The sequence below is a fragment of the Molothrus aeneus genome, chromosome 9 (genome assembly GCF_037042795.1).
Source record: "Molothrus aeneus isolate 106 chromosome 9, BPBGC_Maene_1.0, whole genome shotgun sequence".
Lineage (NCBI taxonomy): Eukaryota > Metazoa > Chordata > Aves > Passeriformes > Icteridae > Molothrus > Molothrus aeneus.
Genome location: NC_089654.1, coordinates 7,880,792 through 7,893,203, shown reverse-complemented (window position 1 = coordinate 7,893,203; position 12,412 = coordinate 7,880,792). Strand labels below are relative to the sequence as shown.

The window sequence follows — 12,412 nt, the reverse complement described above, 5'->3', positions numbered from 1 at the left end:
TTGGGGGAGAAAGGGACAAAGTGTAATGAGCCAAATGCCATTTATGAACACTTTTAATTAAGTTCACTACAATTCAGCTAATAATTTTCAGGTAATAAACTGGAAAGAATTTCTAGACAGTGTAGATCTAGAGAACTATGCAGACAGCAAAAGCTTCAATAAACCCCAATAAACACATTGGCAAAATGCTATGGAACATACTACTTACTGCTTTTGTGTTCCTTGCAGGAAAGGGGGAAAAAACACCTAAAACTTATGTTATCTATTCCATGTGTTTTACAAGGCAGAAGCATTGCACACATCTCAATTCTTGAATTTCATATCCAAGGTTGAATACATGCTTACTGAACTTTAAAAAATATCTGATGCACTTAATGACCCTTCAGTCAGGTATTCTCAGTTGCTAGAATGCAGTTTTACCTTCCAAATGCTATCTAGACATTAATTAACCCAAATTTGCCCTCTTAAGTAAGAAAGAAAGAAAACACCCATGTGGAGGGAGCCAGCTGCTCACCTGAGATGGGATGGTAGAAATTCCAGCACACACAATCATGTTCACTCTACTCTGAAGAGCAAAGACCCTACTTAAGGGGTGATATTAAGTGATGCTTTCAGCACAAGTCAATTGCTGTAAGGATTACTAAACAAAGTCATCTTTCATGCTATAGGAGAAATAATTGGAAAAAAAGACTGCAGTAAAAATAATCACACTTGCTGGTAACACAGAACTGGGAGAAAAGACAAGAAATATAGTGGTAGGTGGCAATAAGATGCAGAGCAAGCTGAACAGCAGCATATGGATGAGGGAAAACCTGAGAGAATTTATTGTGGTGAAATACAAGGTAATAAGTGTGTTTGTAAACAGGAGAGCTCTCTTCCTCCAGCAGTCACAGACTACAAAGCACTGAAGAGGAAATGGGGTACAGTGGTAAATAAAATTCTGCAGCATTTGCCAGAGGCAAATTATGTTCTGGAAGGCAAAAAAAAAGGATGGAAACATTACAATACTGTCACAATGTCACAGCAGAAGGGTACAGTGGACACCCCAAGGAATCTGCAGCAGAGCTCCAGTCACACTATTTTGCAGAGCATTATGAAAAAGAAATTTTGGAAGACACAGCTGTATGCTTCTGGGAATGGTTATTTAGTATTAGGCTCTTTGGAGTGAAACAGAATAAGAGGTACTTTTTAACCTTTCAAAGTTTGAAGAGGATCTAGATTGGAGCCAGAATGTGCTCACCACATTGCTTTACTACTCCCTCACCTGTTTTACTACTCCCTCACTTTCAAGATGACCAATTTACCTCAGCCATCTGCTGAGCCATACCACAGCCTCAATTTTGGGCCATGTGGGGAAGCACAACCTGTCTTGGTGAATTTTAAAGCATTCACTGCAAGGATATTTTTTTTTCTTTTTTGATTAGGTCAGCTGCTGTTAGCACAGCTTTCATGAGCCAGCTCTACACAACTATCTGACACCACAAGACTTCTCTGTAGCATCCTTCCCTTCCTTTTGCTCAGTGGAAGGAAACAGAATGAGAAAAATGGTCCTTTGCCAGCACTGGCTTGATCAGGTGGGTAATTAAATACCCTAATAGCTGGATTTTTTAGGGCAGAAACACAAGGTTTTCCAACAGAAGAGGACACAGTATCATCTCTGCTTATTAATCCCTGTGAGGATTCAGCAAGTGTTTGATTCTGGAAATCACAAGGTGAACCAAGAGAAAGCCAGCAGAAAATATCACAATTCAAGAATTCCAGCACAATGTTTACAGAGTCTTTTTGACTGTATGGAGAGACCATGTAACCAACCATCCAACCCTCCTTATCATAAAGTCATGGTCTACTGTTTGAGGAAAGCAGTCAAGAATCACTGCAGATGGTTCAGGCTGTGCAAGTGTTCATTACATGGACTATCAGGAAATCCAGTTTGTTCTCTTAAGTTCATTGAAACATCAGGGGAGCATATGACATGATTTGTACCTATTCTGAGTGGCTGAAACACAGAAAAATGTCATGGGAATCTTCTATTTGAGAGGCAGCAGCTCACAAAATCATAACATTCATATAATAACTCAGGGAGGTACAGCATGAACTAGATCAAACTGTCTTAGCATGGATGAGACAAGGTTTTTCTGAGTTAAAAACAAAACCCACAACAACTAAGTTAAACATGAACATTGAACAGAAATGAGAAAAGAATCAGATTAAGTGAGAATGAGGTGAGACACTGAGCTGCCCAGCATGACTAAATCTGGGGACATGAATAAACAAACAAGCAAACAACTAAATAAATAAAAAAGGACTTCAGAGTGAAGACTGATGTTCTTCAATCCATCTTGCAGGACTGGATCAAGACAACAAAGATCACTTCTGCCATGGGCTTCCTGTAGCCAGTAGAGACCCCATCCCAGGCAGCTGCACCTGCCCTTGCTGTGGGAAATGTGAGGGGGGGACATCAGGGCATCATCTCACACTTTCTATCCCACTTCCCACTGATACAGGGAACTACTGCTGAGGGGAAAGGTGGACAGCTGGGGACAGTAGCAACTTAAAATTGCACCAACATTCAAAAGCAGATTTCTGTCAACATTCTATTTTCTAAGAGAGAAACTGAAGCAAAAAAAGATGCCTTTCTCCATTTGGGAGACTTATGTCTCTTCTACCCCATCAATAACATTTCTGAGTTAGAATGCCAGAGCTCCTTATCATCTTATATCATAATCATCATTATCATCATTGTATCATAATCATCTCTCATCCTTACAACCTTTTTATCCTACCTTTCTTTTGCCTCACCTCACACTCAAGATTCTAAATTCTCTGCAGATGAACAATCTTCTTATTCAGCTGGTACAATGCTCCAGCATTTTTTTGAGAAACTATGTTTCTCAAAATCACAATAGGAAAAAATTTGTCTGTCGAAAACCACACCTCAAAATTTCATCAAAGGTAAAATACTCTGTTCCTGGGTGTAATCTCATTAGATAAAGAGCTCTGTTCATTGAAAGCCAGGTAATTAAGGGAAAAAAATCACACATCTGAAGAATAATATTAGCTCTAGAAACAGCTGGATACATGCAGCTGCTGATGTGCAGCTGCACAACATGTTAAGCCTTGATGTTCTACACATCTGTAACATCTTTTGCTTAAATTTGGAGTGGAGAATCAAAATATAAAAAAACCCACACTCCAATATAGTTGTTCTCAGTAAGCCATGAGAGGGTTGCCTGTACTACTTCATCAAGGAGAAAGATAAGGAGGCTTCTGAAATCAGTGTGAAACAGTTGAGCTCACACACCAAACCCATATTTCTACAATCAAGGCTGTCCCAAAGGACAACATTATAATAAATCCAAGACTGTAGGCACAGTTCTCTTTTTCAGCCATTTTGGAGAAGAGAAAAGATTGAGTTTGCAGTCAAACTTACAAATATGAGGCGCTGTCTAGCTCTGTGTGTCCTTAAAATATTTTTCACTCTTTTATGGATCTCATCAGTATTTGCTGGTGAAGGCCAACCAGTGCCAAATCTGCAAGAGGAAGAGGAAAAACAAAGTGAAGAAATATTTTCTTGTTGAAAAACTCTATGATACAGATTTCTTTTTCCTTTTAATTATGAAGCATGCATTACCTTCTTCTATTTGGAACACACACAATGTTTCTATTTGATTCTTCTTCTCTGGAGTACAAGTAAAGAAAAGCAGTGCATAAACAGTGCATAAACATTAACAGCCACAACAGCAACAGAAGATGAAAAACATAGAAAATGTTGATGATTTTGTAACTTGAGAAATATTTCTGTAATGTTTGTGTGGTCCCTACAGAATAAAAAAGCTATACTATTCCCAGTAATCAGGTTTCATTTGCCTCTTTAAAGGAAGTATTGCACACATGAAGTTCTTTTCACTGGAATCAATCAAAAGGAAGGTAACCCCAATGCATGCAAATTGGAAAACACATAGAGTAAAAAACTTGCAATTGCAGTCTTTATTTCACAAGAGGAACTACATTTTAAGTTTTTTTTTTTTTTTTTTTTTTTTTTTAATATTGAAAACTAGGTAGCTGCTTGGTATGGGTAATTTAAACCAAACAGCTACTTTTGGATTTTACCTTGTTATGTTTTGGATTATTTTTTTCCACTTTACTAAAAAAAGCCCTTCTCATCCTTCTCAGCAGCTCATCCTTCTGAGCAAGTTCAGAAGCTGACAGAAATTTCATATCAATAATTATTCTCAGTCTCTTAAGGGAGGCAACAAAGATTTTGAGAATATGATTGTTTACATGCCAACCATATTATTACATTAAAAATGTATTTTTTTTTAAAAAGAGACATCAACAGAAGGAAAGCATAATTGGAGGGAAGTTATGAAATGCTTACTTACACAAGCTCATCACACTGCAAAGAGACAGAGCACTAAATGAAGATTGTGCATCTTCATTTCAATGTTGCCCAAGCTCTGAGAGCTTGACTTGGCACCCAGAAAAGCCCAGCTCCTGATGTGGGATCATGCCCATGTGAGCACGGGTCACTGGTGAGCTGTGAGCTGGCAGAGCAGGCACTGCAATCTCAGCTGTGAACGGAGCTGCCATCCCCTGCCTGCAGCAGGAGCACCAGGAACACCGAAGGGCTTTGGTGGCTTCCCAAATTTGATGCAGTGAAGAAACAGCATGACTCTGGAGGCTGAGATTCCACAGTTTGCTCTGTGCAGGGACTGGGAGTGCCAGCTTTCCTGCCCTCCTCTCTCCCAGTTATCACATTCCCTGCATTATCCAGTCTATCACTCTCAAATCCCCAGTCTGATCGCGCCTGGCGCAGTTCACCTTCACCAAACCTCTAGAAATTTCAATACAGCCAAGGAACTGCTCAGCTCCTTTCAAAAAGAACAAACCAAGTACACAGAGAAAGCTTCAGTGCAAAACAAGCAGCCTGGCAATGTAAAAATTAATGGAAGCAGGATCCCAAAAGTGGGAAGTGACAGATTATCTTGAAGGTTGCAGGCAGGGCATAGAGTTCTTTGCAATCTTTTGGATCATTCCTTTTATTAACAGAGACAGAGACTGAAATATAACTAGAAAGTGACCAGTTTTCTGCTTTTGAGTAATCTTCTATGTTCTTTTGTCTAAGCAACTTATTTGGATTCACTTACTGTTGTTTGTAGGTCCAAAATATCTCTCTTGGTTCTAAACAGCACCAGTATTTTCAGCTTATTTATGAGTTTCTTTAAATCAATTAATCTACTTGAAAATGCTTCTATTTTTTTTTCAGGAAAGGGTGCCAAGAAATGACATAATATTGGAAGTATATAACATATAATCTATATGGGGATGCATTCCCATGTTTCTAATGATTTTATTGCTATTTATCCTTGGATCACTACAAGCAGCAATTTTCACCAAGCTGACTACAGAATTCAAATGACTGTCCTCAGAAATTTACAATTACTTCCAAACCCAAGAGCATGTATGGTAAATTCATGCTGTGCAATTGTTTTGCATACTAGAATCCAGCAATCTGTTGCACTAAAAGATTTCACCTAACTTCTTCTAAAAGAAAGTAAAATGGCTTGAGAATTTTGTTAGGGGAGAAAAGCATTGCCTTTAAAGAAACAGAAGTGTGAGTCCCTTAAGCAGAAAGGAATGTTCATTTCCCTAATGCAGTCAAACCCCATTTGATGTACTGCATTACAATGCATGCGCTCTACCACCTGTGTTTTGAAAAAAAAAACCCCACACTTTCTTTTTTTAAAAGAAGAGAGGTAAGGGAAAGGGTCTGCAGTGATACTATCATCTTATGGCTTCCCATTAGAATTTACAACATTTACTGATATTAAAGGACCGCTGAAATGCATGTTTAAAAATCTGCATCCTAGATGCAGTAAGAGTGAGTCATTTCCCACTTGACAAATAAAAGATAGAGCCATGAAGTCATGGCATTTTCCCTTATTTATACAGCAGCTGCTGTTCTTCCAGCACTCAGGTGGCTTGCTCTGAGAAGTTGGAATAGATTGCCTTTGGGAAATAAATTTTATGAAATTCGTATGTAAGACTTCAGGTCATTGTTATTAATCGTAAATTTACAAATATCCTTGGAGATAAATGTATTTACTTTTGGGAAAAAAAGAGAAAACCCAGCTTGCTATTGTATTCAGTTAGAAAATACATGGCTATGTCTGCAAGAAGAAGATTTAAGTACTTAATTCGGGAACTATTAAATTCTTTCTCTAGGTGATTTTATGGATCAGTCCACTAGTGTGCGCTGTGGTATAACAAATGTTGGCTCCTCACACAGACCCCAAACTTCATTTAACAAAAAAAAAAAAAAGGGAAAAAAAAAAAAGAAAAAATCAAAACCTTAAGTGTGATTAAAAATGGTACCAGCTTCTTTTTAATTAGCTTTTCTAGTATTTTTATTGTCTAATTTTAGCAACAACTATCGGGTCTAATCCACATTTGAAGAATAATGTTAATATTTGCCAACTGAAATGCAAACTAAAATAAAATCATGCCTGGAATGCAAACTAAAATAAAATCATGCCTGAAACACAACAACTATAATCTGAAGTGAAACCTTTTTATGATATTCTAACTCCCCTATTGGAAATACTTTATAAAACAGCCTTTATTGCACAGCTTCTTGGACTATAAATACAGGGATTCCATTTGCCCAAAATCACCAATAACAACTCTTTAAAATCACCAGCTACTTATTTATGTGATTAAGGTGTCACTATTATATTGCAGTGTTCAAAGGAAAGTGATTTCATTTCAATGACTGTTTGTCCTGATAAACGAAATAAACTCCTACAGCTGTATTCTTTGTCATACTTTCAATTTTCCCTAGGACTTGCAAACATTCTGCAGTTACATCAGTTTAAATTGTTTATTGATTCCAATAGATTGTATAAACACTTTGGAAATATAGCTCAGTGACCTAGAAAAAGCCAGATCAATCAGAGAACTTTTCAAGATTAATTTCAAAGATGTTGTGTTGAGTCCGATCAAGGAAACAGAACCATTTTCCCTTGTAATGTGACTAAAAGGCATTTATTTTCTTTTATGAGATAAGGATTTTTTTAAGGTCATACAGACAACATCTGCCTTGATGAAAAAAAAAAAGAAGCAGCCAAACAGAGAGTGTAGATTTTGTGCTAAAGATTATTTTCATGTATAATTTTATCCGTTAGGATGAAATACTCCATTAGAAATGCAAACAGGATACATCCACCCATGTACTCTACTCAAACAGCAGCTTGCAAACTTGAGAGCTGTAATAAATAGGAATTTTTAAATGTCAGACAACCCAATCATCCACTTGCACATAGCAAAAACATTAATATCACATTTCAGCGGGAGATATTAATACATTTCCCAGCAGCAGAATTAATGCCAGAACCTTGTGCAGAGCATTTGCAGTGGCTCTCGTGACCCCTTCCCCCACCACAGCACTCCCCTGCCTTGGGAACATTTCTGTGCATGTGGCCTCCACGAGAATTCATCAGCTTCAAAGACACAGTCCTCATGCTGAGCAAAGCCACATACAAGGACAAACCATCACAGGACAGAAATCAATGAAGTCCTGTAATACCAGATTCACAACTGCAGAGAACACGACTGTAATTGGGGGAAAGAGGGAGTAAGAACACTTAAAGCTGAGTATAACCTGAAAAAAACCACAATCTGCAAGAACTTACACAGGGAAGAGGAGAGAGCCTCAACAAAACCAAAAATATTTAACTCTGAAATAAAACCCCCACCTCACGTATTTTATATCTATGCAGATATTTACTCAGCATTCATAGCAGGGAAGGACATTGCTTTACTCTCATTTTAGAGACATGAGGTGGTAATTGAGCAGGATGGACCTGGTGTGCAGTGCATACTGCTCTGTAAGGAGGCACAATAGAAAAGCTGGGCTACGCTTCTGGGTTTTCCTGGTCTATTTAGTCAAGGACACAATTTGGTTTGCTTTTTTTAAAAGTGAAAGGCTATGATGCAGCCCTGAAGTGTTTTAGAGGCTCTGTTTGTACACAGAAGCCTGAATTGTAATGAAGTTACACCAACACAAAACCCCTTCCATTCTCACAATGCTGGACGTGGAGGAGGGTGGCTGCTTTCACAGTGGCAGGATATTACTACAAAGCAAGAACAACCACACACAGACAGGGCCTTAAATCAAGAGCACAGATGCCTAAATATTTGGAAGCAGAAGCTGACAGCTTAGCTGTGCACCAATTTGCTCTCCCTCTTCAGCAGGACATGAAAAAACAGGTAAAATTTCTCATGCTTTCTACGTAGCTTCTCTTACTTTCAAAGCTCTGTTTATAGATGGGCCTTGAAGCACTTGAGACACATTCAGTGTTGAGTTCTTAAATTAGTAAATGCTTTTTCCCCCTCCTTTTCATATCCAGCCCTTAAAACTGTGGCAATATACATCATGTAAAAAGTGAAACTTAATGGCAGACAGCTTCCGAAATTTCAATGAAAGTCAATACTCCAGCTGAGCAGTTGCTCCCAAAAGGTTGAAGTCATTGTGCTACTAAATCATTAGTTTGTCACAAATTGGCTGCACCTCCTTATGCTCTTTGCAAGATTTTCCATTACCTTCTATCTTCTCTGAATTTATTAATTTATACACAAAATCGCTCTGACAGCAATCAATTTCAGATTTACTTACTGCTGCAGCAAAATCAACCAATGAAGATGACAAATAGTACAGATTTTGGTCAAAAATATGAAACAAGGCTTAGGTATTGCTCACTTTCATCAAATCTGGTATGATTTTCAAGTGCTGATTCCAGAAATTAATAGTTAAAGGATGCAAAAGAAGTCAACTTTCCCAAGAGATGAGACTGATAAACCCCAAACCTTCCTACCAAAGAAAATTCCAAAAATCAGAAATAATGACTTTTAAATGGCTAGAAACAGACAGGAAACCAAGGTGCAGCCTCTCCTGAGAGCAAGCTTTTTCCTAAGAAGTCTGCAATATTTTTCAGTGTTCTACTTTTTATCAGGAGTTCTCAAAACCTAAAACATATGCTCTCACAGAAGCAAACCCTGTCTCAGGATGCATGCCAGTCTCTAAAATATCAGGTGAACCACCTGTTTCTGGTTTTTGCTGTGCAATAAAATAACCCTCAAGATCCTGGGATGATTGTTTTCAAGATCACTGAAGCCAAAAATTCTGGTAACTGATGTTTTCAAGGACTTCACATAGGATTTAGTATTTCATTAATATCTATTAGTATCTGTTATTATATCTATCATTACCAGTATCTAACTTCATGCTGTTGTTTCCCTAGTACTAGGAAAATGAGAATATAAAAAGATGGTAGTAAAACAATACAGGAATATTACAGAAGGGCATCTGATCCAGACACTTAACCTCTGTCTCACTTCAAAGAGAACTTAGGTTTTTGTTAAATTTTATAGCAGGTAAGATCATATTTCAGCAGCATAACCAGGAAGACATGAAAAAAGCTATCGAACTGCACTTCAATCTGGAAACAAAAGTAGAAGCATGCTATTTCCAGAGCAGGAAAAAGACTCCTTTGATCCCAAATGCACAAGAAGTAGCTTTGCCTCTCACATAACAGAAATAGTCAAATACTCCCATGATTGTTGTAGTCTCTTGAGGAAAGGATTTTTCTTGTACCAGCACACAGCTCTGTTCAAAGGACTTTTTGACCTTATGGAATCCATCTCACTATTTCTCCTTTTCTTTCTGACAGGTACTTTGCTGCAGGTTTCAGTGCTGCAAGGAAAGCTTAGCTTGTAAGTCCCCAAGAAAAACCCCATTTTCTAGGAGTGTGTGAGGATGTCTGTGCACCATGAAAGCAAGGACTGGACTCCAGCTTTGCTTTCCTGAAGCAGCACTGAAAGGACAGAGTGTGAATGCTCTTTCCCAAAGCATCCAGGATGCCCAGGATGCTCCTCTCTGCACAACCAACCAAACAACTGCCTTGCCACACTGTGGGCAGAAACTCGAGGGTCTGTGAGTGCCACTGGTCTGCACAGGGGCTGCAATCAAACCCCACAGAATCATGGAATAGTGAGGGATGGAAGGGACCTCTGGAGGGTTCTATGGCCACATCACTGCTGACTGTCAGCTCCCAACATCAGCAAATGCTTTCCTTATATGTACATAATGAAAAATGTAAAAAGAAAGTATGAAAAATCAATATTCAAAACTTGGCTGTCTTGTTCAATAGTAAATCTATTTACAGTTCTGCTTCTGACTGAAGTCTCAGAGGAAAGGGGAAGAGGATTGATTTGTGGTGTCTCTAGCAGGCTCAAAGAAAAGACTGGAAACTGCCAGGGAGGATACAAAAGGGCTCAGAGGACCTTGCACAAGACCCCAATTTCTGTCTCACTGAAAAGTATTGCAGTGGTTTTACAACCACACAGCAGGGCTCTGGGACTCACTCCCAAGAAGGCAGCCAGCCACTTGACAGTACTTTTAAAAAAAGAATGGGAAAAGAGGGAACTAAAGGTCAAGGTGGGGAGTCAAGTTTCATATTGACTGTGGGTTGACTAGCATTAAAAACAGTAGCCTGGATATGCTAAGCAATTTGTCTTTGTAATTCAAAATAAAATTGAGGAAATAAGCACCAAATACTGTGAGATAAGACTCCATATTCTTGCAATCACACTAACACTGCTTTCCTTTCAGTGCTCTGATTTCCTCTGTATTTCTATGATCTGAACAGCAGCGTTTGCATGCATTTCCAAACACTGACCTCTAAACCATGTTTGTCATTCCAAGTATAACTCTCAGTACACAATCAGCTAAAACCATTGTTATCTCGGAAGCATGAAACAGAGATCAATTTTTTTTTAGACTATGCCCTTTATTTCTCATTTTGATTTTTTTTTCTGATGACAGAAGTAAATGGTTACATATTTTACATAAAGAGATGTTACAGCTCTGAAGAGCTGAGAACATTTGCTTTAATAAGAAGAAAAAACATAATTTCACAAGATCAGAAATCTCTTCTGGAGAAAGGCTCATAAAGAGAAAAAGCAAGAACATTCAGACAAGTTCAAGATTAACTGGCAGACGACTAAATTACTATGCATGTAACAGCAGCTCACAACATACAAGACTTTCCTGCTATCAACAGAAGGCACCCCCTAAGCTCTAAATAAAATGTGTATATAATTTAGCCCAAACCCCCCCAAGAAGAGTCCAGCTGAAGAAAGGATAAAAAAGTTACCATGACAATATCTCTTCCCAGATATGGGCAACTAATGCACAAACACTGTCAGAGGAGAATGGGGAGGCAGACAAGATGACAAAGAAACCTCCTTCAAACCCCAGATACATTCTAATCTCTGTGTAACACTTTCCAAGATGCACTATTACACACAACAACTAACAAACAAGTTTTCAAGCAGAGGAAGATGTTAAAACACCAACTTGATCTTTGTGAGTATTAAAAATTCAATCCCCACCTGCCATCTGTCATTTTTCTTTTTAAAGAAAAAACTGAGACAGTTTTTCTATTTTGGAAACAAGCATTAGGCTGTGTGTAGGCTGTAAAATGCAACCTGCAAGCATTGACTAACTTGGTACCAATGGTAACACAGTGTGAACTGGTCACCAAAGCACATCTTCAGCATTTAGGACGGGACATCAGTTTAATGCTTAGTTTCTCTCAATTATTTAATCTATTTGCTTACTCAGGCCTAGCTTTTCATACAGTTTTTCTGTTCCCAGAAAGCCAACCAGTAACTTGCTACCTGAATGTACAAGAGAAGCACCAAGAACATGTTCTACTTAGCAGGAAGCAGGGAATACTCTCCTTGAAGGACTGGAGGGCTTAAGCATGAAACCAGCTGTTGCTTTTCTGACATTTCTTCCATCCCACCCTCATAAGACACTGAAGCTGGGAAGCTGGCCCAAAATATTAACCCAGGGACTGAAATCCATTAAATTAAAGAGTATTTGAAACTGTTCCCAAACAAGTCCCACTGGGGTCAGTAGAGATAGATAAAAAAATAATTTAAATATAGCAGTTAATCTACACACAATAGCTGCAGAGGTCCACACTTGCACTCAAAAAATCAAAAACAAGATTTTAGGGTGTCAAAAAAGTGAAAATATTGGAAAATAACACACTGAGTAGATTAAAGCTAGCCCAAGCATGTTATGCACACCAGTCACACATCTGAGTAGAGCACAGCCACAAGGACATGCTCAAAAACACCTGTGAAAAGTCAGATGGAGAAAAGGTTTCCAAGCACCAACTGTAAAGTTTACTTCCCATTTTTACATATCTGTATTTACATTCCTGAGATTCCAAACACCTCTGAAACAGTGATGATTCATTTAAGTGATGATTTATTAATTCTCTGTTCTAGACGGACATTGGCAGCCTGAAATTTGGGGTGTCACTGTTTCAGACATTTTCAC

General features: G+C 38.4%; 1 protein-coding gene across 1 annotated transcript in view; it reads right to left on the bottom strand.

Annotated features, from left to right (window-relative positions):
* SPATA6 (spermatogenesis associated 6) overlaps window positions 1-12,412 on the bottom strand; it is a 41,395-nt gene that overhangs the window by 9,829 nt on the left and 19,154 nt on the right. Inside the window, exon 11 of the mRNA XM_066555955.1 lies at window positions 3,431-3,530. Within this exon, the coding sequence (XP_066412052.1) occupies window positions 3,431-3,530 (100 nt within the window). The remainder of the gene's footprint in view (window positions 1-3,430; window positions 3,531-12,412) is intronic.